At 42.2% G+C, this 18826-nt stretch overlaps 1 protein-coding gene across 2 annotated transcripts in view; it reads left to right on the top strand.

Annotated features, from left to right (window-relative positions):
• Positions 1-2178: 2178 nt before the first annotated feature.
• SMCO4 (single-pass membrane protein with coiled-coil domains 4) overlaps positions 2179-18826 on the top strand; it is a 28737-nt gene continuing 12089 nt past the window's right edge. Inside the window, exon 1 of one of the 2 annotated variants that reach the window (XM_040055791.1) lies at positions 2179-2296. Coding sequence is in view for 1 of the 2 variants with exons in the window: in XM_040055790.2 (XP_039911724.1) it covers positions 2970-2978 (9 nt within the window). In the remaining variant the exon portion in view is untranslated. Of the gene's footprint in view, positions 2297-2908; positions 2979-18826 lie in introns of those variants that run through there. The other variant, XM_040055790.2, reaches the window with a different exon arrangement.

The following is an 18826-nucleotide window of genomic DNA, read 5'->3' as shown; positions in this document are numbered from 1 at the left end:
GTTTAGGGGGAGATTACTGTACACTGATAGCTCAACCTGAAAAGATTTTTTTTTTTTTCCCTACATTAAGAATAAATAATAAAGATTATAATCCTGGCAGCAGATTTTTACACCTACATCCAAAGGACATGTGGGTTTATTACCTACTATTACCTACTACGTAGAGCAGTGCAATGTCTTAAAATGTGAATCAAATCTTTCACTGAGCTGTACTGCAGACTCCACTGCTGCAATCAATACTCCAAAGAGCCCTATTTTTCTTGGACAAGAGACATAGATATATCCGATATGTGAGGAAGCCAGGTGAATAAATCAATAGCTAAAGAAAAATGCACTTAATCATATCTGTTTTGGACAGATGCAGGTTGGAAAACCTATATGGCCCACGCATTGTCTTCTGTTTAAAGCTTAGACAGGAGGAATCTGTGTTTCTTAAATGGCAACATCCTGTTGCTGGGCATTGCTGGTGCCGGAGTGATCACAGTAGCAATTGTGTGCCAGCCAGCATTAGACAGATCTACTGCTCAAACTTTTAAAGTTCCACTATAGTTTGTTGTTGGAGTACTTGAGCATAATTATGTAACTTAATAACCACCAAATTATGTACTTTGTAAGTTTAACAGCTTTCCTGGAATATGTAGCAAAGATTTCACTTCAACGTTAAATCGACTTGGCTGCATTTTTTAACTTAGAGTCAGCCCAAGGAGGAATTTAATATACACACATAATTTGTCTTTCCTTAATGGTTTTAAGCGGTGACCATTATTGGATATATCTCATGGCACTGCAAGTGATCATTGAGCATACATAATAGCCCTACTAAATGAGTAGATAACTCTAATGCCAAATTTTTCCCCGTTCAAAGGTATGTTTGTGCATGGAATCACTGCTATGCTTAAAGGTGCCTCTTTACTTGATATTACTTAATAAAGCCCTTTGAGATAACCACAGTGCGAGAGATGTTTTAGAAAAGCACAATTTTATTTCTTCTCTGCTTTAGCCCTGAGCGGTTCAGCATTATTTGAACATCAGCAACAGCACTTCTTTACGACTTCAAAGTCAGAACCTAACCTCAAATTGGCAGTGCACCTCGAGATTAAAACTCTGCCCGGCACTCTGAGAAATGGATGTTTTCAGCAGAAAGAAGAGCAACAGGAGGTAACAACACAACACTCTAAGACCACTCAATTAGAAGGTTTATTAAGGTTACACTAAGGTGCCTGTCATGAACACTCTCGCAGGAAACACTTTAAGAAAGGCAGGAGGAAAAAGATGCAACCACTAGGTTTGGAAAGAGTTTTGCAGCTGTTATTAACCTGGAAGAAGGGCAAGGTTCCTCCCAACTAGCCTTTTCAGCCTTTTCAACAGAAAGCTGCGTGTCAGGTGCGCTGCAACCTCTGCAAGCCCAAGAAACGTCTTTTATTTTCAAAATGTGTTATCGTGACGAGAAGAAAAGACAAATGGATATCTGAGATTTTCTATTTTCCACCAGTTACAGCTCCTGTCTGTTTAGGAACGCGGTGAGAGGTCTCTTCTCCGCAGTAAGCAAGCAGAGTGTTTCTGTGGCAGTCAGCTTGAGCCACGGGAGCTGGGCAGCAGCCGCAGGTGTTTTGGGGTGTCGCCGGAGCAGAGGTAACAGCAGCAGCTCCGGCTGCGTGTGACAGGGCTCCTCAGCACGCCCAGTCCCGCCGCTCTGCCCAGACAGCCCCCGTTCCCGGAGGACGTGGAGCCTGCCCTCCATTTTTATCTTCGGCCCCTTATCGTGGAGTTTGATCAACTCAACAGACGCAAAAAAAAAAAAAAAAAAAAAAAAAAAAGAATCGCTGTCCTCATCCCACCTATTCTGGCGTTCTCCTTTACAAACCTCTCTCCCCCGTCCAGCGCGCCCGCCCCGCACGCCAGCGGGCCGACACCCGAGGGCGCGGGGCGCGCTGCCCTCAGCCCCGGGCCCGGCCCGCGGGGCACGCTCCGGGCGGGTCCCGGGCCGGCGCCGGGCTCCCCGGGGCGGCGGGGCCGGGCGCGGCCGGGCCCGGCGGTGCCCGGGCGGGCGGCAGAGGGCGCCCCGCGTTCCGCAGAGCGGGGCCGGGAGGAGCCTCCGGCGCGGCCGGGGAGGGCCGGGGGGAGGGCCGGAGCTGCCACGTCCTCGGCGGCGAGCGGCGGGCGGGGAGCGCAGCCCGCTCCTCGGCTCCACGTGCGGCGGCGGAGCGGGGAAGTTGCCGGCGGCCGGCGCTGCGGACCTCGCTCCTCTCCCGCCGCTGCCCGGCCCTCCCCGTCCCTCGGGAGAACGCGGCTCCGAGTAAGGGCGCGCGGCGGCCCCGCTCCCGGCCGCTGTCCCGGGGGAGGCCGGCAGGAGCGGGAGGCGCTGGGAGGGGGGCGGCGGGGAGCGCCGTGTCGGGGCGCGGGACGAGTCCGCCGTGTCCCGGGGGAGCCGCGGGGCGGCGGGATCGGCTCCCGGGCGGGACGACTTCCTGCGGACTTGGGCTCCGAGCGCTCCGTCCCGCGGCCGGGGCGCCGCCGATGAGCCCGGAAAGTTTGGGAAGGCGGAGGGCGGGCGGGGAGCCGGGAGCCGGCCGGGATCGGCGGGAGGGAGCCGCCGCCGGGCCGCCCTGCCGGGGCTGGGTGGCAGCCCCCGGGAAGCTCCGCTGAGAGGCTAGCGAGGAAAATAACTGCTCCGAAGACTCGCAGAAGACTTTCTGGGTCTGTGTGTTGTTGCCTTTTTTTTTTTTTTTTTTTTTTTTTTTTTTTTTTATCTACCTAATTTTGGTTCCCAGTCGCGAGTACAGTGCCGGGAAACGACCGAGACCTGTGTTTAAGCAGCGTGATGGAAAAATAAAATGTCAGGAAAGCATTAAAGGTGACCCAAGGAAGAAAGAAAACAATCTTTTCTGAATGTAAAAACGTGGGGTTCGTCTCTTTTTTAAAGCACCGTGCCTCTATTGCTGCGTGTTTTGTCCCTGTGATGAGCTGTCATGAGTTCGGTGCGTAGTTTTGTGGTTTTCCTTATTGCTGGTTACCTTAAAATTTTTCTTTTCCGCTGTGCTTCTGAACCCATTATAGTACAACCCTCTCTCTTATTTTCTGTTTTAAATGTTCTCTTGTCAGAGTGATTTATGTTCCGTGGTCCCTGTCCTGCCTGAAATTTGGATGACATTTTTAGCCGTCTGTGGGGTGGTGTCACCCTGGGTCGAACCTCTGGGGACTTCCATCTTTCTCTCAATTTTGAAAATTTGATTGTCAGTTATTTTTAGCTTCGTTCAGAATTTCCTCCTTGAAATGAACTAGAAGTCTTACAGGAATTCCCCGATGCCCTGTTGAAAAAAAGTGAAATGGGTTTCTTGTTGGTGCATTTTTTTAATAACTTTTTGCTCTCCCACTCTCTCTTAATTGCCTTTTAGTGGCCTATTTATAATAAAAAGACTTCCTAAGATGAAGCTAAGAAGAAAACTGTTCTCAACATTTGTTGATTTCACTGATTTTTGTCAGATAAATGAATTGCTCCTTGCACAGCAATTTTAGCTACTGGTTTCCCTGATGCTTTATGGGAAACATAAGAAGGACATGTACCATCAGGAATTTTAGGTGAAGCTGTCAAATACTGCCCGATATTTTGGGAGAGCTAGGAACTCCCTGTTTCTTTAGTGCATTTTCCAGCCCGGACTTGCATAGGTCTTCGTTCTGCTTTTCAAGAGGGTTTTGGCAGTGCTGTTGGTCACAAATGCAGGGCAGCACAGAAGAGCATGGACAGCACTGGCAGACTTACAGTGATAAAGACAAGTGATTTGCAGAGCTGGACAACTTCAGATGCTGCCAGGGTGGACCCTGGAAAGCTCTCCTAGGGAGGCCTGAGCACACATTACACCTTTTTGGGATGTGATTTGTGTTTCCAGTCTGATGGGACAGGTTTGTGTGAGACATCAAATGCTCAGTATTGATTGCATGTCCACACCTCTTGTCTGTGGAACACCATCTGAGCTTTGTGGCTGCCCTAGAGCACAGGGTGGAACTGGCTCTGTGTGAGGTGACAACCCTCAGTAATGCTCCCTAGCTGATCACTGGCTCATTGCTGCTTGTTGGGAGGGGAGTGTGGGTGCAGTAGCAGCACGAGAGTGGACTGTGTACTCACTGGTCACTGCTAGATCTGTATGCTAGCAAAATCATTTCAATATTTTCTTAAAATCTAATAATGTTTTTCTATGCATTAAATAAAGAAATGCTTTTGCATGTATATATATATATAAATAAAAGATACATGTACTGAGTAGGTGATACAACCTATCTTATTGGATGGTAGATATCTTTGATGATGGCAATGCGTAATGTAATGCAGTTTCCTTATTCGTTTTCACAAATTTTCCTTCTCCATCATCTTTCTCCTTTCCTTGTTACTTTGAAGACTGACAAGGCTTGTCCCAGTAGTAGTGTTCCACCGAGAAGCAGTGGTGAGGAGAAGTTGAATGAACTCCTCCATGAAGTCACAGGAGATGGGTCCAGATTCAGCAGGCAGCGCTGCTGTCATGGGGACTGTGCTCAGAGAGATGCACTGATCTTTTGCAGTGCTATTGTGGTTTGAGGGAACTAACCACGAATTCTTTCTGCTGAATTGGGCTGGGCTTTGCTTTCACTGCTACAGATGTGCTTCAGCTGCTCCCAAAGCCATCTGAGCCCTTTGAGAATGGATCTGCCGTCTCATTCAGGTCCAGGTGCCTCAGAATAAAATGATCTGTGTCTCCATACTAATCTCTCCATCATGCACTGCAAGAAGTGTCCCTGGGTGGATTGATGTCCATGACATGCAGCAGCAATTTGCGTTGCATGCCAATATAGCTTTCTCCAGGTTTTGATTCATTATGGAAATGCTGTCATGCTTGGAGAAACCGTCCTGCAAAGAGATCTTGCCTGTTGTCTTCTCTGGAGATCCCCAAGGCTGATGGTTGTACAGGGCCACTGGAGCAGTGGCAGGGCTGTAAGCCTACAAGTTCTGTAACAAGGTGACATTGTTTTTTAGAGGGGGAAAGATCCTGCGGTGTCCATGATGCCATTTTGGGTTGCTTCTTTTTTGGTTTGTTTGAGTTTTTTGTTGGTTTTAATTTTTTTTTTTTAATTATATCAGTAAGAGCTTCCCAGTAAGTCCTGCGTACAGGTGAGAAGTTACCTTCCTTTCTGCTCATTATGGGAAAGAGTTATGTTAGCAGATGTGGCCTGTGTGAGGATCTGTTGAGCTCTTAATCCTGTTTGCGGCTGACAGGCCATGCAAATATGGAAGGGCATCTTTTTCAATATATAAAGGTCTTAACTGCTCACCACCTTAGGGAAATGTGCTGTAAAAATGCTGTAATTGTTTTATCGGTAGCTACAGGCCATGAAGTTGTAGATGTAAAATCCTGCAATGGTCCAGACTACCTCCCCAGCTGTTTTTTTTGGTGGGTTTTTTTTTTTTTTTTTTCCTCTTCTGGTTGCTTGTTTGGGTTTTTTTTTGAGAGAGATATTTTTACTTGCTAAGAAAAGCCATAAAATAATTTCTGTAGGTAATAAAAGAATCAGGCTTTGTATATTGAAGGGGGGAAGCAGCCAGAGATGAGATATTTATGAGCCCTTTGAGCACATGTGTATCTTGAGGGGATGAGAACCTGTGATAAAATTCTCTCTGTTGTCTTTTTGCTCTGTCAGTAGTTTAGTTTCAGGATGGGGGTTTGTTTGTTTGTTTCTTTCTTTTCTTTCCTTTCTTTCTTTCTTTCTTTCTTTCTTTCTTTCTTTCTTTCTTTCTTTCTTTCTTTCTTTCTTTCTTTCTTTCTTTCTTTCTTTCTTTCTTTCTTTCTTTCTTTCTTTCTTTCTTTCTTTCTTTCTTTTGTATTGTACACCCATTTAAGATGCAAAGAAATTTGTCACTTCCCACTTTCTTAAAAGTGTGAGCTTTTGGGTATCTATGTATCTAGAAGTTTCTGATCACTGTTGTCATTAGAAATCTTGTAGAATTTTTCAAAATGTAGGGCATGCCCCAATCTAATTACCCTGCACTGAAGTTCTGAAAGTACAAGCATAATTTTAAGTATATGAGCGACTTGTCAGAGGGGTTCTCTTTCTAGTCCATCAGGATGCTGGTCAAAACTTAATGTAAATGAAACAGTGTGCCATGCAATGAACTTTTCGCTGCAGTTTCCGGTGAGTGTAGGAAACACCATTTTTTGCGATTTTTTGCGATCACCTGCGCTGTTTAACTAACTACTTCATTGATGGGTGCTGCATTCTTGAGGCCAGAGGAGTTACAGTGTTTAGTTTTGTGGTGAGATTCTTTGGGGATAAAAAGCTGCTGAGCTTAAAAAGCTTAGCTGTGCTGAGTACCTACCTGCCTTCCTGTTTGCCCATATGCTGTATAAAGGCATTTGCAAGACAGGGACCTTACTTCCACGTTAACCAAGGTTCAGTGGGAGATGTTGATAAAACCAGAAACTGGAGCTGGATCTGCAGATGGAAGATGATTTGCCACACTGACTTTTGCGGTATGCACTTGATTGTTACGTTTCTCTTGAGTGGAGGTCTCTAGCAGTGCCACACTTGTATTTCCCCTGTCTGTAAGAGCTGCTTCTGTGACCATAATGCAGTTTCTAACTGACTTATAAAATGAGACCAAACAGCATGGAAATTCAGTGAAATTCAATCTTATGTGTTTGGATTTTTTGGGGTTTTTTTCATTTAAATAGGTAGCAACAATAATGCTGGGCTTTTCCCAGTCCTCTGCAGGTGCCTGTGGACCTGAAGGTAAAGAGACATAGCAGAGGAGTCTGTGACTGCATGCAGAGTGGGTGGGTTCTGATCTGCTCAGGTGGATATTGACTTTCTGTGTTATGGCAGAGGGTCAGAGGAGACAGGTTTACAAGGTTTTGTGAAGTGGCCTGATGTGTGGAAGCAGGAATGCTGAAACTCATTATTGGACTTACCAAAGCCTGTAAACCAGGCTAGAATATGAACTTGTGACTGGTGCCCTAAGTCTTAGTGCCAGCTAACCTCTTTTCTGATGCCTTTCATGATTTTTATTTTATCTTGTTTGGATTGCACATGTTTTCCATTAGACTTTTTCTCATGGTCCTTTTATTTGCACTGGTATTTTTCTTTCCTGTTTACCCCCAGTTGTTCTTTGACAGTTTTTCTGATTTTTTTTTTTTTTTTTTTTAAATTGCATTGTTAGATTTTTCTCCTGTGCACATCCTATGTTGTTTACATTTATTCTTTCTTTATTCATCTTCTTGCATTTTTCTCCTTTTAACTCTTATCCTTAGAGGAACCAGTTTTACTCTTGGAGACCAGCCCTTTCTTATTGATTGCCAGCTGCTTTTATTGAAACTAATTTGCATTCTCTGCTCTTATTGTGCTAGACAGAGGACTAGTGATTTTGAGTAAAGCTCTTTCCCGAAAGACTTTGCTCAGAAATTGTCTCTGTATTTCATAGAAAGAGTGGAAAATAAAGAGCAGCATCACTGCAAAAGCTGTTTCTGCCTAAACCAATGTGTCTGTGTCTTTGTCACATGAAGAGTAGAAATGTGGCCTGCCCTGCTGCAGGCACAAATGACTTTTTCAGGCTGAAATGAGCTGATGTGGTGAGGGGGAGTGCAGAATGATGTGGCCTTATGTTTACTTACATGGGCACATGGGCACCCCTTAGACTCTGGCAGTAACAAACCCAGTCCATTTTGATTGTGACTGTGTTCTGCCTCGGTACTGCTGTGATTTTTTTGGGGTGGGTTTGTTGTTTTTTTTTTCCTCCATAGACTGGTCTTAAAAAATTACGAATAAAGATGCACTACAGTTAAAGAGTTGAAGAGCTGTGTTTGCTTGATGGTAAACTTGGGGAAAAATGTTAAATGAGAGGAGGTGGCTGGGTAGGCTTTAACACTCAAAGTACCATCTGACTCCAGATAGGCTCATTTGCGAAGGGTCTCTAATAAGGCTTCTCAAGCCTTATTAGTTGCTAAGCATAAAACCCTTGTGTTCAGGTCATGTTGATTTTAGGCTTTGTATCATGCTAGAGGTATGGATAATCAGGTTTGGATGTAGTGGACCACAGGGTGTATATCCCTTCTCAGACCCCTTTTGGTTTATAAATTGATCTCACTGCTTTTTCACCCAATGTCAGTTTGCTTTGACACCTTGGCTTTGCTTGTATTTGGAAAGGTGCTCTCTGACCATGGTACCGTGCTTAGTGTCAGGTCTGGAGGGGGAGGTGTGTTATATAAATTTGTTACTAAAACTCACTGTAGTGCTTTGCCTCTCAAATGTTTGTTTTTAGCATGGCTGCTTACTGGTATATGTCAGTAGCATGATTGCATCAGGGATAGATCCTTTACTTGACTTTGACACCATGCTAGAAGAACCAACAGAAAGAAGGAAGCTGCAGGATGGAGTTTTTACTTATAAAAGTGCACTCTCAGACATAGATTAGGTACATGGCTGTCATGATACAAGTAAGAGATGAGATCCCAGAGCCTTTTATTAGACTTACTGGTGCCAGTATAAAATATGTCTCTGAGCCTGCAGTCGTGCCGCAAAAAGGCTCAGGAAGTTCATCTGTGGTTAGTTGTCTTTGCAAATTTAAGTCTGCTTAGAAACCTGTGCACTTAACTGTGCTGCATCTGGCCATCAACTCAACCTTCACAGCCTACTTTGAATGGAAAAACATACAGTTAAAACGCTAGCATAGTTTAGGACAAAAACTGCAGGAAAATGTGTCTGAAGTGGCTTGAGAGGTTTATGTGTTAATGCTGCACAGCATCAGGAAAACTTAAGTTTTCTGAATTCATAACAATTACAGGAGAGGCTTGTATTTATGCTGTTATGACCTGTGAAGTAATTTTGAAGGCTTGGAGTCTTAGAGTTACTTGTGATGAAGTACTTTAGCATAGAGGAAGAGGCTGCATGCCAACTTCTTGCCTTAATGTTAGGGTTTGATACCATTACTCAAAAGTATTGATGTTGGTTCTTGCTGCTGAATTATTATTTCAGTCTGCAGAGCAAACGGTTTCCCTCCATTGTTTAAGTCTTTCCCACAGTTGTAAGAGAAATACTTATGAGTACAGGAAATGGTGTCTGTGAAAGTAAGATTTGATCTGAAATCTGATTGCTTGAACTATTGCTATGTCTTTTACCCTTGTGAAAGTTGAAGATGACTTAGTTCTTTCTGTTGATAATTTACTTACCATGTTAAACTCATTGTACAGTAATTTCCATCAAACACTCTTTTGCTTTTTTTTTTAAATTGCATTATAAATCGAGGAAGAGAAACAGTAATATTTGTGTACAATCATTTTATTGTTTTTTTCCCATGTCTTCCAGCTGTAGCACTGCTTTCCTGAGTTGAGAGAAAGTGAAACCTTTCTGTTCTGTGTCCAAACAAAACGAAATGCAGAAGTCTACAGTAGGAGTGAGAATCCATTTGACTTTTTAAATTCTTGCCTTTGTTAGTAACAGATGGGTTATTGCTATTGAATGTGATGTTGTATTTTTCTTTTTCAAAAGAAAGTTATTGACTTTAGTATGTGCTTAAGGGAGGAGCAGGGGGAGTTTTCAAACACTCTAAAAGAGCTGTAGGAATAAATATTTGGAGTAAATTCAGTAACAAGTAGAAATATTTAAGTTGGTTTGTGCACACACAGTGTAGCTATACAGTGCCTTGCAGTCCACACTTTTCTGCACACCCTTCCAAGTAATTAGACAGGAGCAGGATCTTCTGTGTAAACCTCTGAGCTTTGTTATTTCGGTGCTGTGCTCAGTGTAAAATGCAGTGCTGAGAGAGTGGTCTTCTTTGGCTTAGGCTTGGCTTCTGGAGCTGCTTTGCATCTGATCCCCTCTGAACAGGAGTGAGGAGGATTGGGTCTGCCCGTGGTGTAGCACCCTGTCATACTCCATGTCTGGTTCTGGTAAATCAAAGCTGTTGACAGCTGGTTTTGCTGGTTTTTCCATGTTCTCTTTGGGACAAGGTGATCTTTAAGATCCCTTGCAACCCAAACCATTTTATAATTCTCTGTATACGTTCCTGAAATGCCCAAATGCCAGTGGCAAGTTAGTCCCAGCTTTGTGACTGACAAAATTTCTATGTGGTTTAGGGAGGGATGTGATTTCTTTGGGGTGGGCTTTTTCAGTTTTTGGTTCTGTGTTGGGTTTGTTTGTTTGGTTTTTTAGTTGGTTGTTTTGAGGTGTTTTGGGAAGAAGTTACCTGTGCAATCGCTGCTAAACTTTTAACTTCTGGATATATTTCAGCCAAAAAAATGTTTTGGGTTGGTTTTTTTTTCCAAATGCCTCACAGAACAGTGAAAAAAGAACCCCTGACCCCTAAAGCTTTTCTGCTTAATGCACTTCCTTGACCTTTTTCAAGCACTTTGTGCTTTTGCAAGGATATAAACCTGGATGTTTTATATATTCTGTGTTGCTGAACTAACTGGAAAATCTGGGGGCTTGAGAGATAGGAACTTTGATGATAAATGCATTTTTCCCTTGTAAAATTTTATCTGTATTCTCTGTCCTGGGTACTCCTGAAGGAGAAATTCAGTGTGAAGAGAGGTCTTGTGACAGCTTTGCCCTTAGCAACCCTTAGAAGCACAGGAGAGGACGAATTAAAGGAAAGAGCTGCAGTGTGCAAAGTCTGAAGAATTAACGTCAGTCCCTTTTTCATACAGTGGAAAGAGAAGAGTGGGCTGGAGGAAGAAATCTTTCCTGTGGTACCGGTAGAGAAGTACAGACAATATTTGAGACCTGGATAACGCCTCACAAGCAGCAGAAGTGTCTCACACTGCAGAAGTTTTCTGGGCTGTGATCAGTGTTCTAAAATACCATTTAAGAAACAGTCAACAAAATATGTATTCAGTTAGTTCATCTGCAATCTTCAAATGTATTTGCTAATCCCCATATAGTGCAATTCAAAAGTATTCTTAAACTTAAGGTTATTTTAATTAAAAAGAGGCATCATTGTAGAGTAAATCACATTGCATGTTTGCTGAACAGCAGATACTACTTGGATAAATGACTGAAAACTTTGCCACGTGGCATTTATTTGCTCCTTTATGCCAATTTTTTTTTTTAATTTTTTTTTTTTCTTGTGAAATGAGTGGGTACAAACCTTTTGCTGAGTGTTTCCATCCATGTTTTTATTCATTGTGTGAAAATAATATGAGAGTCTCTTACCAAAACAAAAAAATACCTAAGGTTGTAGGCATATATTGTAATATCAACCACAATATAAAAAAAAGTCTTTTTTTTTCCTTTAAGAATGACAGTGGATGATGCAAAGGTGTGTTTAGCTTGAGGAGAGATATAGTTGCTTTCCAAAATAAATGCTATTTTTGAATGTTTATTACAAACTGTCTGCAGGAGAGTGAGCATGTAAAGATCAAGGGATAGAACGTTTTCTTTGGAACATACATTTGGTAAATATATTTTTAACGGTTGCTAATGTTTCCTGCTTAGGAAACCAAGGAAGTCAAAGTGAAAAGGAGATTATGGACATGTTTGTTATTCAATGCTGTGCTGTTTCTCTGACTTCCATCTCCTACACAGTTAGAAACTCTGCAGGAAAAGGATATGTGTCTTGTGTTGAAAGCTTTCAGATTTCCTGTTTCTCTGGGCATGTAGGTTTCTGGCTGAGCAGGTTAACCTTTACTGCTGGGCCGTATCTCTCCATATTTTCCTTCGCCCTGGAAAACTTTTGGTCTCCACTGTTCCTGACCACCCTGGACAGTTGGCAGTCTCTTCCTTCCAGTCTCACAATACCAGCAGTGCAGTGGCACCAGCTACGTGCAAGTCCCTTTGCTTTCTGCTGTCAGTTATATTTCTTGTGAATAAAGTGTTTCAGAATTCCAGGGAGCCCTGAATATAAACGTATCAATTATGTGTCAACACAACAGCATCTGTCGTTGAAATTGGGTATCGTTTATTTGGCATCAGCATAGCAAAGATTTGGCTGACAGCCAGAGTGAAATATTCCAGCAGAAGCTGCTGCAACAGGAGCCATCTCAGAAGCAATTCACTGAAATTCAGGTGCTCTAACAAAATCTTTTAATAAATTCTTAAGACATGAGGGACCTTAAGCAAAAAGCCTTTCAAGTTCCACATTCTTGCCTACTGTTATTTATCATGTCCAAATTTTTTTTCATTATTCCTCTCTTGGAAGAGATACATACAAGGTTCCAGTATCCCATGAATTAATATCCTTTTTTGGTTTTCCACTTCTTACTTCAGCATTGTTTACATAAAAGTTCCAAATGAAGGCAATCAGTGATGCCTGCTTTGGGAAAACTTTGTTTAAGTATGAAAGAGGCAAGGCTCTCAAAACGGGAGTAAGAAATTGCCCCTTGTAAAAAATGTGTGTTGTGGAGGTTTTGCGTGTTTTTACTTTTCTGAATAACTTTGTCTCTTCCTTGCTTTTTCTTAGATCTTTTTCTTAGATGTAAGTAAGTTTTGCATTCCCAAAGATGTGAGTAAGTCGAAACAGTAATTTCAGAAAGTTAAGAAACCCCAAGTCTGTAACACACGCCATTTGTCACAGACATAACTGCCGTGGTTGAGTAAGCATTTTAACATGTGGGAAATGGGGAACTCAGATGACTTTGTTTTTATGGATGGTCTTTATCATACTTGAAGGGGGTGAAGAGGAAACTCTTCAATTTAATGATATATCTTGTGATAGTCACCTGGTTGATTCTGATACCTGTTTAAAAATAAAAACTGGAAGAGCAGAGTTAGAAAGGAGAAATTATAGGCTCGGTATCGTGTAGTATTATCTATATCCTGCAGTTTATCCTTATACATATGTTTACCTCGTGCCTTTTTACTGACTCTGGGTTCCAAGCAGTCCCCATCCCTTCATCAAGTTAGTTTTTCACTTGGGTGCTAAAAACCCATCCTTTCTAGGATTAAGAACAATACAGGGATAAAACTGGTTGGGAGAAAATGCACATTGGGTTTTCAGTGCTGGAGGAAAAGCTCATAGAATACAAATGAACTGGGTTTTTTAAAAGGTTTTTGAGTTTGTTTTCTTAGTGGGTTCCTCCCCTCCTCCCTGAGGTTTGAAGTCCTGTGAAGCTGAAGTTCTCTCAGAGGGGAGTGAACAATGAAAGGGAGGGAGATCTATCATATTATCTGCATTGGGCTGGTTTCTCTTTGGTAGGAAATAAATAGTAAATTTGGATTAGCTCTTAACTTCTTACTCTCGAAAGAAATCACAAATCTAGAGTTAAGTAATGAAACCTCTTTAGGAAAATCAATGTAACCTGTATCCATGCTCGATTTATTCAAGAGGTCAGCTTTGTTGCTACGCTGGCATGGCTTGAATTTAATGATTAACCTCTTAATGACTGTTCACGTAACTTCCATCTGGTATTTTATATAAGCGTAAGCCAAGATGGTAACAGAACGCTGTAGTGAAGCAGTATGTGCTATTCAGGGAGAAAAATCTCCTTCCAAATCCTGTATGCAGCATGCACCAGCCCCAGTGAAACTGAGAGAAGCCCATTAAGAAATCCGATTAGCTGTCTGCTCTCTAGGTGAGTTAAAATCTCTGTCCGGTGTGGTAATCAGCGCTGTCTAACTGGTGGCTTATCTGGTAATAGCGCTGTCGCCTTTTATAGAGGCGCCTCTCTTGCAGTTCCGCCTGGCTTGTGTACTCATTTCAGCCACGCAGAGCACCGAGCAGCCAAGTGAGACCTTGCCATAAATTTTAAAATCCTCTTCAGAGCTGAGGCCGGCACTGCCGTGTTCTGTTGTGTTGCCCTTTGTTCCAGCAGGTTTCCATGTGAGATCTCCAGGTGCCGTGTAAGCGGTAGCGCAGGAGAGCGGGGAGAGGGTGCTTTGTGTGAAAGCAGCATGGAAGAGTGCAGCATGAGGTTCAAGTTTCAAAGCAATGTCAAGTACTAGTTAGTGTGCTTGCTCCAGCAGTAGTTTTCTGCTGGTGAGAAGAAAAAGAAATAGATAATTTGAGGAAGAAATAATGGAAAATATTTCAAAAGTAGCTTTAGTTATTGTTGTAGCCTGTAAAGTCTAAATTGTTTTCCTGTTAAAATGCAGAAGAAGAGCAGTTCTAATGTCTGCAGTTTTTGATGTATTTATCTCCAGAAAATACAGATCTGGTGTTCCTTCCGTATCCATGGGTGTTCATGTCCGTGGAGAGACCTGGCTGAAACCTGTGGAGCACTGCAGTAGCAATCAAGATGAGTTGCCAAGTGGGAACTGAACTTTTCATCAGCTCTTGCCACATAAATATAGTTCTGAATCTTTTGAAGTTGTCATCTGTTGGTAGTTGCTTCCCACCAGACTTTGTTCATCTTCTATTCCTTTCACTCAGAGGAGGTGAATTTAGACTGCAGCTGTCTTGATAGTTGGGGATTAATTGATCTTTGCTTGTGGGTTCCATCAAGTTACTGTGATCTCAGCCGTGCTTTGTACCTTATTTTGTGTTTCATTCTATACTTGCTGTTGTGAAATATATTAATACTGTGTCATTTCTGTTTAGGTTTATAAACAATTTTGAACTGTTTTTAGTATCCTCAGCTGATAGAAACTTCAGTGTGCCCTCAAGGAGAGTGAAGTGATACTTATGGTACAGCACAGTAGATAAGAGGCTATGCTTCTCTCTTCCCCTTCTTAGAAATCTGCTTTGTAGTTGTAGTTCTAGTTTCAAATCTCGTTTAATTTGTAAAAAGAAATCTCACTTCTCTGTGGGAAAGAGGGGTAAGCAATGGCTGATGGCCTGTGTCATAGGAGGAGTAAGCAGATCTGATGCCTCCAGCCCTTTTTAGGAAAAAAGATGGTTCTCAGAGTCCTGCTGGAGGTGATGTATATTCTCCTCTCCTCAAAGTGCACAGAATGTGCTTGTTGATCCTCTTGAGTTTTGGAGACCCATGCTCAGGAGTATGGGTACAGTACCCGTGGTATTATTTAGAATATTTATGGTTTTTTGGTCTGGGTAGTAAGAGGCTCTGTCAAACCACTCCCTGGTTTTCTGCTCAGGTATTTAGTTTATTTCCCCCTCTGTGTTGAACCTCCATTCTTTTTATTAGTCTCATCTCTTCTTCCCAGTTCAAATCAGTTGCAGTTTTGGAGGAAATTAGCATCTTCCTTTTCTCTACACTTAACACCAGAAATTCAAAGGATGAATTTCCCCTTCTTTACTCTCAGGGAGTGAAGTGTTATTTTACAGTACCCTCAGATTAAGTATTGGGGTTGCTACTCTACTTCTTGCACCACAGTTCTTGTATAGAGGAACAGCTTATTTCGAGCAGTATTTGCAGAACCATTTCAGTACATCTCGCTCACTATTTTCAAGTCAGTACTGCAACCTTATATAAGCCAGTCTCCATGCACTTAACTCCAGGACAAATGTGGTGATTAATATTTATATAAAAGCTTTCATGTTTCCACAGTGAAATTGTCTCACTTTGAAAAGAAAAGGTGTCTTTTTCCCTGTTGACTTGGTGTGAAAAAGCTTGCAAAGGCTTCCAGCAGCACTGCATCCGAGACAGGCATCAGCAGAAGAACTGAGGTCATCTTTAATTCGGTATTTCATTTTGTTAAATTGCCTACTCCAAGAGAAATAAAACATTTACATGTATATTAACCAATGTTTGCTAGCCTTTGGAATAAAGCCAGTTCTCTCAGGGCCAAACAAACGCTCTGAGTGAATGAGTAATAATCCGCAATTGTCACTCCTAATTTATGGATGAGTAGATAGAGCAATGTTTGCCATTTTAAGTTGTCCTATTCGCTTGAAAGACTAGAAATCATGATTAGCTGTTGGCTTGGAGTATCAATAGCATGTCTGTTTATAGCTGATTTACTCAGTATAGCTGTTGCAAAAGTTCAAGACCTCCTCACATAATAAGAAGTAATTGTGAAAGAAGATGAGAACACATGAAGGTTACAGATGTTTTGGGACAGTAATTTGGATTCCACAGCCAGAAGCTGAAGGATACATGGCACCTCCTCTTTATAAAATGACATGCAAGGTCTCCCTGTGCCTCATTTATTTTCTGAGGAAATCTGTATCGTCATCTTCTCATGTTAAAAGAAAATTTAAAAATCCATGGATTCCCAAGATAATGTCTACATTGGCTTTTTTTTTTTTTTTTTTTTTTTTAAGCTAAGTAAGAGGAGAGCATAGTGCTGATTATCTTACAATCATGTTTCCTGTCTCTGAGCCTTTCTATTTAATTTTCCAACAAATGCAGTTAAAAACAGTTTGGGGAACTTTGTTTTACACATTCACGAGCATGCTTTTATCATGAAGTTCACAGTAATCTTGCCATGATTGGGGTGAGTAAAACCAGCAATCAGACTCTCTTTTGTTGAGAAGGAGGTGTGTTTTTAATGGGAATGCTTAAAATCCCATATAAATCCTTTCAAAGCCTGTGTTATATACTGCAGGGTGTCAAATAGCACAGCCCCTCTGGAGTAGGAGTTTATGGGAATGAGAGTCACTCTTGAGATTAAATTGTCTGCATAGTATCCTGTGAAGTCTTCCATGACGTCTCCTGACTGGTTGTGGAGGCTGCTCCATCACACCTAAATACGTGGGCAGGAGATGGATGAGAAGTACCAACCTCAGCTGTCAGCCACTAAAAGCAAAAACACACAGTGCAGGGGTGAGACCCATCACTGATGCCTGTCTTCTCGGATGGATGGATGGACTCTTCCATCCACTTACTTCAGTCCTTACTTTACTTCAGTGCAGCTTTTCTTCTGTGTGCTGGTTTATCTTTGTTTTCATTTTGTTTCTTTTTTATTCTGTGCACTGAGGGGGCTCTCCTGCACTTTCTGCCTGGGCTTCATTATCTTGCTCACCTACTTGCGCTGCATTGTAACGTCTTTCTTCCTTTCCCCCCACTGCCTTAAACTTCCTATCTGTCATCTTGTCAAATGAAATAACAGCAAGAGTGGTCGGTGTTGATGTTGTAGATACCAGGATGTCCACAGCCCAGGGTGCAGCCATTAATATTCTGTCTGTAAGCTGTGGAAGACAGACTCTGAAGAGGTGCCTAAGGACATGATTCCTCAGCCCCTCTTGAAAGGTCAGGCGTAGGACTTAACTTCTGTACTGTGTAGCCTTAGCTGTCACTTGGTGTTTGCAAGCACTTGGATAAGATTAAAAACTAATATATCCCTATTTTGAGAGAAGGTCAGACAATACGTGATTCAAACTCTACGTGTACTGGATAATGGCAGGAACCTTTAAACACCCATTCCCTGCAAATACACAGCTCCCAAAACCGTCCATGAGCCCCAGTGCTGACTTGACTCCCACGGTTGGGGTTCCAGGAGCAACTTGGTTTGATTGTTGAGTGCCTGCTGTTGAACTGACAAAAGGGATCTACTGAATACTCTAGTAAAATTATATATATATAAAAAATGCACATATCAAATGAGGCTGATTTAAACAAGGAAGCAAAATGAGTTGTATTTTTAAGAGCTGGTCAGCAGTATCTTAATAAAAATATGGGGGTGGGGAGAACTAACTGTACCACAGTACGAACAAAAAAAATCCAAACAAAACACTGAGGGGAAAAAAACCAAAACAACAAACCCCAAACCTAACAAAAATGCAACACACCCAAATGACAAAAAAACGCTACAACTGATCCCAGCAGCTTGGAGCAATTCTTCTTGAAATTGCTTTAAAATATGAAACTATTAAGATTAATCTGAATCAGTCTGTGCAGAGTAAGATAGATATGTGCTTAGATCTCAGCAGCAGCAGGTGCTTGCAGTATTATAAATAGAAAGCAATACAAATTGAGGTGCTTATTAAATTTGCCTTTATGATGCTTTGAAGAATTGCCCTAGAACAGAAAAGAAAAATTACCAGAGGCTCTGGATTAGAAGGATGACTTAAATAGCTGTGCTGCCAAAGGAAACAGAACATGAACTGGAATAAGTGATAGACTTGTTCAGAAAAGGTTATCTAACAGTGATTTGTCTCTAACGTGGAGAGGTTGGCCAAAAGCTGTGGAGCGATGTGATTGAACACAGGAGGGCTTAATTTTTTTCATCAGTTTTAATACGCTATTGAGTTTTAATATATTTTCCAGGAGATAGCACTGTAATCCTTTCTAGCACACTTCTCAGATTTTTCCTTGTTTCCCTCTTCCCCTTCCCCCAGCTGACAAAACCTAATTCTGCAGGAAATGTTCATGTTTGTGAAATGGACTAGTGCAGAATTTTTGCAGCCTTTTTGGATAAGGCTATGGTGAGGATCCTGTATCTTATTCAGAACTTTCTAATATTCTTGAAACACTGTAGGGCCTCCAGAGAGAAGTGGCTGAGCATAGCAGCTAAGGAATCCTCAAGTAAACCAGATCAGAGCAGCAGACTCAACTGGCAGACTAACAAAAATAGATCAAAATCTGCAATGTTTCTTTTCTTTAACAAGATACTCAAATTGATTTAATTTGGCAGGGAGCATACCAGGAAATCTTAGCAGGGAAAAATAAGTGTGTTGGGGAGAAGCGAATTGCTCTGTGCAAGCTCTGCTATCCTACTTTTTAATAACAAAGCACAGGCATCCTTGATGGTGGAGAGAAGGTCTGCAGTGGCACGGTGTTGCTCCTGCACCCTTCTAGTTGGATCACTGTCTTGGAAAAGGCCTGGCACAGAAACAGCATATGCTTCTAGGCTGGAAATGACGATAATGTGCCTATGCGGAACGAGTCATTATCACTGAGTGAAGGGGGAAAGGGAGTATGTGTAGACAACTGGACTTCTGGCATCCACACCCAGATCTCCCTGGCTCTGCATGCATGGGCTTACAGCAAGGGCTGCTATGCCATACCGAGCATTCAGTGTATTTTTGTTA

This window comes from Hirundo rustica, chromosome 2, assembly GCF_015227805.2.
Source record: "Hirundo rustica isolate bHirRus1 chromosome 2, bHirRus1.pri.v3, whole genome shotgun sequence".
Classification (NCBI taxonomy): Eukaryota; Metazoa; Chordata; class Aves; order Passeriformes; family Hirundinidae; genus Hirundo; species Hirundo rustica.
The sequence above is the reverse complement of the archived record's forward strand: the minus strand, read 5'-3'. Positions and strand labels throughout refer to the sequence as shown.